The following is a 12,848-nucleotide window of genomic DNA, read 5'->3' as shown; positions in this document are numbered from 1 at the left end:
TGGCTGTCCACCCAAGGGTTACCATTTAAAGGAGGTTGTAAGAAGTTAAGACCCAAAAGACTGGGCCCATTTGAAGTCACGCAACAGGTCAACCCAGTGGCTTTCAGACTCCGGTTACCGAACCACATGAAGTTGCACCCAGTGTTCCACAGATCATTGCTGTCACCGTATATAGGGGACAGAGAGGGGAGGGTCAATAGGGGACCAGCTATGGAGGAAAAAGAACACAGCTACCATGTAGCGGAGATTCTCGATTCCAGGTGGAGGGGAGAGCAAGTAGAGTATTTGGTAATGTGGGAAGGGGAGCCGGAGTCGGAAAACACCTGGGTCAGGGCAGAGGATGTAGATGACGAGGTTTTGATTGAAACTTTTCATCAGAGATTCCCTAGAAAACCCCAGCCAGTGGCGAGGTTCCGGAGGGAATACTTCGCCACCACCGACGACGAAGAAGAGTTGGAGGGGTTCGCTGATTCCGAGGTGGAGGAGGATTCAGCGAGTCGGAACGAAGACCGATGGAGGGAATTGTTCGAGACGTCTGAAGATGAAGAGGATTCTTTTAGGGGTTTCAGCTCCTCACCGCCCAGAGGAGAGAGTAGGGGCGGGGGAGAGGGGGGCCCTGGAGGGGAGGTGGATGTCAGGGAACTGACATCGGAGGAAAGGGAAGTGGTAAGGCTCCCAGAGACTGGGAGAGAGTCAACAGCCAAAGCAGGGACCAGCAGGGGGAGCGCGGGGTCTCTGGAGGAGGATCTCAGTAATGCTGAGAGAGACGCAGCAGCCCAGGCAGGAAGCAGCAGGGGAGAGAAAGGGGTGAGAGACACTTCGAGCGAAAATAGCGGGGAGGTGTCAGAGGCAACTGCAGGGAGACCCATGCTTCGCCGGAAGCTGCCACGTCGTGAGTCCAGGAGACGCGTTTCCGTTAAGGAACTTCTTTGCTGGAAGCGCTTCCGCAGACAGCCACTGTCAGACTCTACTAGTGACTAGAGCAGACATGTCTGAGGAGCTCTGTCACACACAGAGGTTTGTGGGGTCGCACAAACTCTGAAGGGGCACAATTTTAAGCACAAGCAGCTAACCATCCCCAGACAATACTTAACCACCCTAAGCTGTTCAGTGTTGCTTAGAGTGTTGCCACAAGAGCTAGAGCAGCCTTCGAGGACCCAGTGACAGATCAGGGGGCTCACTAGAGTACTATTTGCCTGGAGGGCACCATCAACCCTGGACCCACCCCTGCTGAGAAATGTTGCTAGCATTCTTGGCTCTAGTTTGGCTGCCTGTGAAATTTCTTGGGGGTAGGAACCTCCATTTTATACCAAATTTTGCCTTAGATAGAAGGATACGACTACCAGTGGTTCCTAGAGATGGTGGTGGTGTCCTGCCTTCAGTGTCTCAAGTGACATGCCTTTAAATACCAGTTGCTGGGGATAAAAAATGTGGAGGGTGCCCCAGTGCATGTCCTCCCTGTGGGCTTTCCATGGGCATCTGGTTGGCAACTGTGAGAACTGGAGGCTGGACGAGATGGACCTCCAGTAAGGCTCCTCTTATGTTCTTGGGATAGAAAAGTTTGTTTTCGCCCAGTTGTTGTTGATGATGATTGTTTCACTTTCCATTTACATTCTCCAGGTGTTTTTTGTGAATCCACCTTGGACTGTGCTTTAGGCAAAATGTGGAGTCACTTCTGGCAGAGTATTACTTGGAGCATGAATGGTGCTCACTGTCACAGATGAGTTCCAGTCACAAGACCTGTTGCACACTCCATATGACTTAGACAAACAAACAGACAAAAATGTACAATCGAAAGATGAGAGGCTATGTAGAGCAGCTCCCAGACAAATGCAGCTGCATCATGCAGACTGCACCTGGCCATTCAGAATGTTTTCATATTCAGGATCTTATAGCATCATGGGGAAACCACATAAGCTGTGGCTATGTACCTTTTCCCATTTCCATAGGTGGATTTATCCCAGGTATAAGTCTGAATCCCCAGGTTGTAGCCCCCAATTTTCAGTTGACACCTGAAGAACAGAAGATTGACATTTAATAATCTTGCTACTCAAACCTTCAGCTCTTTCTTTTGAACCAGACTACAGTTCCAATCAGAAGTTCCACACTGGGAGAAAACTAGTTCTTATTCAAGTCAGCTTTGCATTGCCACCAACACCCTCTCCCTCTCCCTTTCCCACAGACTGGTGCATGTGGAATCATCAGCCTTGCAAAAAAACATCCAGATCACAACTCAACATATTTCCAAAACACGGATTGTCCTGACTGTGTGAACTGAACATGAGCAGAACCAGTCATAAGACGGCTGCAACATCTACAAACAGTAAGTCAACTTATTGTGTTTGGGTGAACCTGTTCCATACCACTTCGAGGCTTTTCTTTTCCTTTCTCTATTTTTTACGATCAAGCGGCATATACATTTTATGAAATAAAATACTGTTCCTGAGCCACCTGCCTTGTCCTCTCTCTCAAATTTTATCTGCACCCTCCTCTTGACCATCTGTCATCTGAACTAACAAAGTATTTGGCTCTCCATTCCAAAGGCAGTAGACAAACCCCATGCTTGCTTTGCAGCCTGCACAGCAGGGACTAGATGCCACAGATACAATTAGTACAGCAGTGCAAAGGACCCCAATGCAGTTCAGACTTTGATCAGTGGTCCTAATTAGGTCCTGATCCAATTAGGAACTGATTTGGGCCTTGAACTGAATTGGGGTATTTGCACAGTCCTAATGTCTAATTAAGGGGTTTAAACTGTAATAAAATGTGGTTGGTGGTAAGGAGTGCAGGAAGAGGAAGAATAATAGCATTGTAGAGCTGGAAGGGACCACAAGAGTCCTCTAGTCCTACCCCCTGCAGTGCAGGAATCTTTCACCCAACGTGAGTCTTGAACCCACAACCCTGAGATTAAGAGTCTCATGCTTCACTGACTGAGGTATCAGTCTGGGCAGGAGACATGAAAAAAAATCATATATTGCTGATTTAGGAACTGTATCTTTAATAACTTATTTTGTATTTATAGTAATGAATTAGGAACTGCAGCTTTAAGAGCTTGAGCTTGCTCTCCCCTCCTCCTCCCCTTTCCCTTTTCCTTGCATACTATGGCGGGTTTTGGAGGGCACTCATTGTACTTCATGGTGAGTACCGGCACCCTTTTTTCTAAAAAGAACACAACACACTGGAGAGGTCTATAGACACAATAGTTATGTAGATGTCCTGTAAATGTCATTATACTCACACTTTTCCAGGCCTAGCAATGAAACACAGTGAATAGAGTCCAAATTCTAATTCAGGGCTGCTTCCAATAAAGGCTGTTCCAACCTCCTTGTAAAATCCATCCCAATTGAACTGCAGCCCCAACACATCTGGGTATGAGGTCCACTAAACCGGAAAATGAAAGCACCAGAAATTATTAAGGAGGATATTTAAAGACATTGGGGGGGGGGGAGACAGAGAATTTTGCAGTGTTAAGCTGTGAAAACCGCCCAATTCTGAGGATATGAGTATTTGTGTTGATGGTGGTACATAAGTGGTCTAGCATGCCGCACCTCCAATGTTTGGCAGAAGAATACAGGTGTATACTTTTTGTGAGAGTTGAGGAGTTCATCTTATGGGTAAATGAGGCTAGATGATTGCAATGTGCTCTGCATGAGGTGCAGATAAAGTGGGTGGACGGACTGCTTTTCAAGGTAATTTGGAAATCCTTGGATGCTTGTGGGGGCACATGGTCTGAGCAGATAACATCTGTAATGTGTCTGCTGCATTGGTTACTTGTTTGTTTCCAGCCTAAAAAGCCCTAAACTGTTTGGAACCAGGTTATTTGAAGGAGCTGGTACCACCAGGTAGGGCTGGGATTGTCCCCTGCCTGAAGCCCTGTTGAGCCACAGCCAGCTGATGTAGACAATACTGAGCTAAATGGACCAACTAAATGGACTCATGAGAAGGCTGCTTTCTCTGTTCCTATGTCCAACTGTACCCAGGTAAACCTGCCCAGGCCTTGAGATTGCCCTCAGAGGTCTTATGCACAGGCTGCCCATAGACTAGGTCAAGAGAGAGACAGCCTTTTTGGTGCTGATGGATCTACATTTTACTGCCTTGAGATGCAAAGCAGCCATATAATACTAAGTCAGAATATGTATTCCCTGTGCTCTGTTCCTCTTTACCTTCTCTTGGTGTTCAGAACATAACAGATTGTGACCTTTCAAAGGGGAGGCACCCTCTGAAATAGGTGTTCTAAGAACAGAGGTCCCCAACACATTGTACAGAGGTCAGGAACACATTGTAAATCTAGGGAATTGCCATGGGCACCACAACATGCCCATTTCACAAAAGAAAATTGCCAGTGCTCAGGACTCCCTCCTCGCAAAACACCTAACAATTTCCCCAAAAGAGTGTTATGAAGGCTTTTGTTTTAACATAATAGGCTCGGACCTTGGTGGTCACTAGAGGAGATGCCTGAGGATATCTTGTTGCCCACAGGTGCGAAACTCAGGACCACAGCCTAAGAGAGTTCAGTTAAACGGCAGAATGCAGTTTACTTAATAGAGTGGTTTGAGCTTTGCTATAGGCAGCAGGTGAGTCTGGCATCCAGCATTTTCATTCCTCCCTGAAAAATATGCTTCTTAGGGATCATCTCATTCTGTCACCCAACCCTAGGTGGCAGTGTAGGGCAGTATTTTGTGGAGAGGCACCTCCAAATGAAGCCCTTTGTTGTTTATTGCTATATATCAGGCACATGGCTGTTAGAGCAGGGAGACTAGGAACAGGCAGCAGAGGCTGGTTTACTGGGGCAACTGGGCACTGCCCCACCAACATTTGCTCCTTTCTGTGGCACTAAAATAAATTTTCTAAAATGCTTGATCTATGCGTGGTTCTGTTATTGTTTACATAAAGGTAAAGGTAAAGGTACCCCTGCCCGAACGGGCCAGTCTTGACAGACTCTGGGGTTTGTGCGCCCATCTCACTCAAGAGGCCGGGGGCCAGCGCTGTCCGGAGACACTTCCGGGTCACGTGGCCAGCGTGACAAAGCTGCATCTGGCGAGCCAGCGCAGCACACGGAACGCCGTTTACCTTCCCGCTGGTAAGCGGTACCTATTTATCTACTTGCACCCGGGGGTGCTTTCGAACTGCTAGGTGGGCAGGCGCTGGGACCGAGCAGCAGGAGCGCACCCCGCCGCGGGGATTCGAACCGCCGACCTTTCGATCGGCAAGCCCTAGGCGCTGAGGCTTTTACCCACAGCGCCACCCGCGTCCCATTGTTTACATGGCTAAGTGTTAATTTGTGCATAACTTATGACAAAGTAATAAAAATTAGTAAAAAAAAAATGTTTGCAGTCATTGAGGTAGAAGTCTGTGTCTCATTTTAGCTGTTATGCAAAATTTATGGATTTTTTTTTTAATGGAACTTTCATTCTCCAAGATGCCTTCAAAGAGTCTGGAAGACTGTAGCCATTTCCAGGGATACTCACCGGACCATCATAGTTGTAGCTGAAATAGTTAATTATACCCTGCTTCTCCAGCAGATAAAAACGAATCCAGTTGTGGAATCCAGATACTTTTCCTTTCTTGACTTCCCCTAAAAAGTAAAGAACATTTTCCATTAATGGCTAGTAAATCCTGCTGCCACTAAATATGGGCATTTTAAGTTTACTTCTGGGTGATGAGAACAACAAAAGGAAAATATGTATTTATCTGCATATATATATATGCAGCAACAGATGTTGTGGTTGGGCTGCACCGTTCAGCCAACCTGGTTGCAGAGGTGTGAAGTGGCAATGAAGTCAGTGCAGTGCAACTGGGCCAGCACACTGCCACTGCCTTGCCCCTCTTCTTCTCCATGCCAGTAAGCAGCAGCAGTGCAGCTAGAGGGAACCCAGGGGAGTGGTGCAAGCTGCCCTGCGGTCTAGTACTGTATATATTAATGCCAGTTTGAGTCTTCCTGTGCAAATGTTCATGTAGCCAAAACCACAGAGAAGGCTAGTAGATTCAAGCTAATGGTGCCACCCTGTTTCTAAACCTGACTGGCTACATGTTGTTGCGACATCATCATGTGCTTCTTAATTGTTTAGATAATTCAAAATAGAAACTTTCTCAAGTTTAAAAAATGGTGTCAAAACAGCATCAGATGGGGCAAACAACGCTTGCAAATAAGTGGAGGTGGGTAATTGCATGAAACTGTGGAAGGTGGAGGTTTGTTGGTTTTTATGAGTGTACCTATAAACACATGTTCAAAGCCACTGGAGTCATGCTCATCTTTGCCCCTGGAATAAAGGCCAAACCATATCTCCTTTAGGTCAGCAACAAACTCTGCCTCTGTGCCATAACGATCTAGGAAAGAGATGGGGAGGGGAAGACAAAAGGCATTAATTTCTCACTCAAAAGAACCAAAATAAAATATCCCAAAGAAATCCTGTATCTCCCCTTTAATGTTCTGCATAGCTTGGGTGAAGCAATGGGGACCAGCTGTGTTTACTAATGATGTGACACTCGCAGAAAAAGTAGTGTTTGAATGAAAGTCAGACTTTGCACTAAAATGTTTAAACTGTCATGACTTCCACCCCAAGAATCTTGGGGTTCCGAGCACTAGAGAGATTTCATTTAAAACAACAACAACCCAAAAATGAAAACTACAATATCAAGGAAAGAGAGGGATATACAGTGAGAGAATAGGTACAGGAGGGTTTTGGGCAATGATGTTGCACTCATCATCCAACAGGCACTGCCACTACCCCCCCCCAGCACACAAACACACCTTAGATAAAAACAGCAGCCACATAAAATAGCAGGAAAAAGCTCTCCAAAATATATTAAGAATTATTTATTTCTTTTTATTTATTTCTTTTTTATATCTCCCTTCATCCATAGACCTTAGGGCAGTTCACAACATAGAAATACAAGATAAAAACACAAAATACGTAATAAAAACAATTGCAACCAACAAATCTCCCTCCCCTCCCACAAACACATTTAAAAGGATGTCCATCAGCCAAAGGCCTGGTTGAAGAGGAACATTTGTGCCTGATGCCTAAAGGTGTATAACGAAGGAGTCAGGTGAGCCTCCCTGGGGAGAACATTCCACAAATTTAAAAGGCCTTGGGAAAAACGTCTATACCTGGAAAGGGCCTCTCTGGGGAGGGAACCCCATAACTCGGGTGCTACTACCAAAAAGGCCCTTAAATTCAGTTGCAGAGGTCAGGCGTATCCAACTCCAGAAATTTGGACTATAATACCCATAAGCCCCAGGTAGCATGGGCCATGGTCTGGGCTGATGGGAGTGGTAGTCAACAACACCTGGAGGGACCATAGTGGCTATGCTGGCAGAGACCTTATTATGAAGAAAGACTTACGTTTGCTGTGCAGGAATTTGTAAAGCACTTTCATCACCTCAGTCTTCATGACCTCACTCAGGAAGTTATCCTGCTCCTTCAGTTGCTCAGCAGTGAATTCTTCCCCTGTCCCTACACTTTTATGGTAATTATCCAGCAGCTTAATGAAACTGGCATAAGTAGGCTTGGAAAAGAGCTTCTCCTGGTTGACGTAGCTGAAGAGCCTGCACACACACAAACAAAAATACCTGCTATGAAGATGGTCTTTTTTGTTCTTACGGGGTCCCCAGCTAAACTCTCCTGAGGTTAGGAGCTGAAGCACACAGAAATAGAATGTTTCCTATTAAAATGCCCTCTGCCTGGACTGTACTACTGTACACACAACTGAACGCTGCCTTGTATTAAAAAGAAACAACTTTCTAATCATACAAATCTAGCATGCGGGGAGTGTCACGGACTGGCTGGATGTAGAGGAATGGTGAGAGAAACCAGCTGGGGAATCCCAAAGTGAAGAAGGCCAGGTGGTGGTGCGACAACGATGAGTGGGCAGATGGAGAAGAGGGAGGAGACTGGGAAGAGGTCAAGCACCATGTACTGCTTCTATTCACTGGAAAGAATCCTAGAAGAGAAATGAAAATTTAGCATGGGTATGCCTTTGAGGCATCTGTCTAATTTAAAAGGAAATGAGAATTTCCCTCTTCCAGTATAGTTCAGCAATAACATTGGACGTAACTTAATGTCTCCAGTCACTGAGGTCTGTCACTCAGTCATTAGGAAATGAAATTGAAGATGAAATTTCAGATAGAACTTTGGTGAAATATTAAAATCTAAATGCAAAATTTCACATTTATGGTGAAATATTTTTATTACAGGAAGTAAATCTTAAAGTCTTGTTGGTTTAACCATGTATTTTGCACAGTTCTTTTGTGCCCCTTAAGACTTTCTCCCAGGAAAGTGAGCATAGGATTGCAGTTTAAGGGTTCTATCCTCTGCTCGAGATCCACCATCTGATGGGATGCAGATTCAGTAAGAACTCCTTTGATACAGGTGGAACTTTAGATATGCAACCAAAATGAAATTTGTCATTTTGCAATCTATGTATGCTGATCTGGGATAATGCCTCAATGAACACTGTGGCACTTCCAAGTAAAAATGGATAGGATTAAGCAACATGCTAGGAAAATTTGCTTGAGATTTCAGTAATCGGTATTACTCATGTGTATGTTATAGCATTAAAGAAAATAGGAAGGCTGATAACCGACATTCAAAAAAGTATAATTGTTTTTTGGCTGTAACTCAACTCTTGCTTCCAAAGTAGTGATGCACAAAAGCCCAGTAAAAGGAATAGTTTCCCCTTAAAAATTGTAAATTGAATATCCACTTGAACTGAAATTTTTAGATTTTGGATGTCCACATGCAAATTTTAAAGTTGAGAATCTCAATGAGTATTCCCACCTTTGTTTTAAGCACTAGAATGTTAAATAGGTGGATTCCACCTCCCTCCTTTAAAACCTGTTTCCTGTAGCTGAGATGCAACCAGTTGAGCATCATCTACATTTACTTTGCTGTGTTTCTGCTTGGCAGGGCAGGAGGTCACTCAGGGCACTTAGATGAAAACTGTGGGGAGAGCGAGCAATGAGGAGAGAGAGAGCTGCAGCTGTGAGATGCAACTGCTTAAAAGTGCAGCTCAAGAGCTCAGCATCTTTCCACTTCCTGCTAACCCGGAGGCACGCCCTGCAGGTAGGAGACGTGGGTCCAATAGGATGGAATGGGAGTTGGGAATTGGCAGAGAGGAAGGTGGTTGAAACAAATGTTTTTATGGGCTACTTTGATGTGGGTTTTTCGTTTTGTTTTTTGCTGGTTTTAGCAAAAAAAGGCTTTATTAAATTAAGTTACTTAAAAAGACAGAATTTAATAATCTCGCTAATTATTAAACTGTAAGGCACTTTTTTAAAAAAGTACATTGCAAACTAGGGGTGTTGGGATTGCAGACTGGGGGTTTCGGACACTCAAAGGGATTCTTCCAGTGTGGTGTGTGGTGGGGAGGGAAGGCTGCTCTGGTTATCCAAACTGAACGTAGTAATAATTTGCCTGCATTTTACAAAGCACTTCAGGGCAGTTCAGACGCTTCCTTCCAGAAAGCCCCCCTGCCCGTGAAATCTTCCTAACAGCCTTGTGAGGGGGGCTCGTTCCTATGTTTGTAGCAAATGGTTTTGGAAGCAGGTGGCAGTTTATGAAGATGCTGGCTTTGTTTGATCATTTGTATTTTGCTGCCTATAAACCTTACTTGGTCTGCATTAATTTTCTTGCCCTTACTGGCAGTGGCGGTGGCAGTGGCGGGGGTGGGCAGGGGATTTACATATTTCTATGGGGGAAAGATAAATTCATTTAGTGACGATGACAAAGCAGGCTTGAAAATAAATATTAGCTTGGCAGGTTCAAACTTTTTAGCTTTGTTTACTAAGTGCAAGGATAATATGCAGGCAAAATTGGATAGCTCATTACGCCAGGGATGGAGAATCTTTCATCAGCCCTCCCCGGCGTGGCTAGGAACGGCTGGAGTTGTGTTGTAGTTCAGTAACATCCAGGGGCAGGGGCACAGCATTCCCCACACCTGCTCTTGGCCATTAGAATGCTTGCCCCATTCAAAATTGGTTAGCATTAATTGCAGCTGTTGGTTTTTTTACTGGAAGTGAAAAACGAAGTAAAGTGCCTTTTCTTGGGGAAACCCCATTTTTTATGTCAGAAGGGTAGCCTTTCTCTTTTAACATTTCCCATGGACTTCCTCTTAGTCTACTCATGGAGGTAACAAGCGACAGCTGCAGTGGCAATTTGGGGCGGGGCCAGCCCTCCAAAGAATGAAATGGGGCAGCATTCCCTACTTTTTGGGAAAGATTTGCATGAGTTCTCCTGCACCATTTACAGGGAAGTGCTTTCCTTGACAGAAATGAAAACATCAGAACCTTGAAAATAATCACATTGTGTGGGCATGAATGGACTAGAGTGAGGCAGTGTTCCTTCACCACCAGCAGCACCTATTTCAGAAGCTGTGACTTTGCAAAGTGAAAAAGGTTCACCCCCAGTGCAAGCAGTGTGGTGTAGTGGTTAGAGTCTGTAGGTCTAGGACTGGGGAGACCCAGGTTCAAATCCCCACTCAGCCAAGCTGTTCATTGGGTTTTTCTGTCCTATACATGCCTAAACTTAAGTCCCACTGTGCTCTCTGTACAACCTGTTTTGCTGTGGCTGGTTACAACCTTCCAAATGCCACAAATTGCAAAAATAGCCAAATAAATTCTCTACAAAAAATTATAATAGAAAGTGCTGCTGCATATGGAGTGAGGAGTGGGGGATAGCCATTCTGGTTTTGCGTCCGTAACCCCAGGATCCAGGAGTCATGTGGCAAATAGCTTTTCTATCCTACAGTGGACCCGCTGCCAGTCATGGGGCCTTGCAACTTGCCTCGGGAAATGTGGTAGCTTAAAAAAAGTAGTAGTAGTTTACTTGGGGGGGGGGGCGGATCTGAAATGCAGACCCATCCTGCCCCTGGAAAGAAAAGTCAGGTGGCCTCCTTGATAAGGAGAGGGTCTTTTTAGCTTTTTGAACACTGTGAGATCACATCTCTTGCTCTGGGTTAATTTCATAGAATCATAGGCTGTTGCAGCTTCCAACTTGTCTCCACTGCCCTGCTCATAATTGTGAAGAATATTCTTACGTTATGAATGGCGCTACAGCTCTGATTCTATATCAACAGGGCAATGGCAGTTGCAATCGAGAGTTCTTTTCTAGGATTGGAGGGGCAAGGAAACTCTGGACCTGTTGGGTTAATGACTGTGCTACTCCACATAAAGGCATGCATCTAAAGCAGGGTCAGCAAACTTTTTCATCAGGGGGCCAGTCCCTCAGACTATATTTTTTTGGGGGAAATGAATGAATGAATTCCTATGCCCCACAAATAACCCAGAGATGCATTTTAAATAAAAGGACGCATTCTACTCATGTAAAAACACGCTGACTGTCCACGGGCCAGATTGAGAAGGTGATTGGGCCAGATCCGGCCTCCAGGCCTTAGTTTGCCTACTCATGAGCTAAGGGGCTAGCCTTCTACTTGCCACTGTATCACTCCTTCCCAAGACAGGAATGCCATGTCATGAGCTACTAGTCTCTTGACTCCTGGGTGGGGTGGCCCCAGTTCCATCCTGCCCTAGCAAGCTGAGAGCAGGAGCCCTGCATGCCCTTGGTCTCCCAAGACATCAAGTTGTTTTGTTGCTGTGGCATCTTAAGGATGGACCCTGGCAAAGCCTGTCTCCTTAACCTCTGACAGCCTTGCAGAAAGTTCCCTTGAGTGACTAGCCCTGAAACGCTTATTGCTGGCCCAGGGGCCCATTTTTACCACAAGTCATTTTTGTCTGGTGCACCCAGAGTTTCCCCTTCAAATGCACTATGCTCATGGCAATTTACTCCCAAAGGTTTGAAACTGGCTTAAAAACTACCTTTTTGACAGGTTAAAAATGACAAGTTCCCTTTACAGTTTGCGACCAAGGTCACTGCATTCCTCTCACACAGCTCTTTTAAGATGGTGCTTTTTCAAAAGTAGGAGTAGGGAATCTTATGCCTGGGACAGTGGGGGTACAGATCTGGCCCTTGAGGCCTCTCTGTGTGGCCCTTGGGACTTCCTCCAGGCCACACCCTCCATGAATGATTGTCCCTGGCTGCAATTTATCCTTGAAATGTGATAATGCCTCTTGTTTCCTGGATGGGTGTGTGTGTGAGTATTTTAAAATAATGTGATGATGATGAAGAATTTATTTTTTGGTAGGCCAAGGAAGAAGCTTTAGACCATTTCCTGAATGAATCAACGCAGGGGGGTGGGGCAGAATGCCTTTTCTCCATGGCTTTGAGTACCAGCCGTTGGTCGACAAGATCTTGGAATGTATGGATCCTGTGCTGCAGGAAATGATGGAAAGGTAACTGGGAAGCTGCTTCCCCATCAATGTAGACAATACTGAGCTGGGTTCTTATTCAGTTCAGCCCAGTCTTCAAAACTATGAGGACTAGCATGTTTGAGGGTTTTCTACAAGCAAGCGGTGTATAAATACCATGAAATGCACAAATGGAACCCTGCCTTTCAGGAAAAGGGCCATGGCTAAGGGGAGAGCACCTTAAGTACACACAGAAGGCCCCAGGTTCAGTCCCTAATGGCATCTCCCAGTTGGTGCTTATAATATCCCCTGCCTGAAACCCTGCAGAGCTGTTGCTGCTGTCAGTCAGTGCATACACTACTGAGCTAGATGGACCTGGTGGTCTAATGGTAAAATAAATAAATAAAATAAATCACATTAGTTTCTCCTTCCCACTCTGGCCCTGCCCACCACTGGCATGTGGCCCCCAGAATGTGGCCCAGAATGACATGGCTTCTCACTGGCACACCGTTCTTCCCTCTGAGCTGCCTACTGACTGGCTCTTAATTGTTACCAAACCACCAGCACCACCAGTGCAGAACTTTGCCCTTCTCATATGGTCATG

General features: G+C 45.4%; 1 protein-coding gene across 1 annotated transcript in view; it reads right to left on the bottom strand.

Moving 5' to 3' along the window:
• Positions 1–1,349: 1,349 nt before the first annotated feature.
• Positions 1,350–12,848, bottom strand: part of ENDOU (endonuclease, poly(U) specific) — a 30,253-nt gene continuing 18,754 nt past the window's right edge. The window contains exons 5-9 of the mRNA XM_082208794.1: positions 7,347–7,549; positions 6,214–6,327; positions 5,469–5,575; positions 3,239–3,381; positions 1,350–2,012 (exon numbers count right to left, since the gene is read on the bottom strand). Coding sequence (XP_082064920.1) covers positions 1,898–2,012; positions 3,239–3,381; positions 5,469–5,575; positions 6,214–6,327; positions 7,347–7,549 — 682 coding nt within the window. The 3' untranslated portion in view covers positions 1,350–1,897. The remainder of the gene's footprint in view (positions 2,013–3,238; positions 3,382–5,468; positions 5,576–6,213; positions 6,328–7,346; positions 7,550–12,848) is intronic.

The sequence above is a fragment of the Podarcis vaucheri genome (assembly GCF_965113315.1).
Source record: "Podarcis vaucheri genome assembly, chromosome: 2".
NCBI classification, from domain to species: Eukaryota; Metazoa; Chordata; class Lepidosauria; order Squamata; family Lacertidae; genus Podarcis; species Podarcis vaucheri.
The sequence above is the reverse complement of the archived record's forward strand: the minus strand, read 5'-3'. Positions and strand labels throughout refer to the sequence as shown.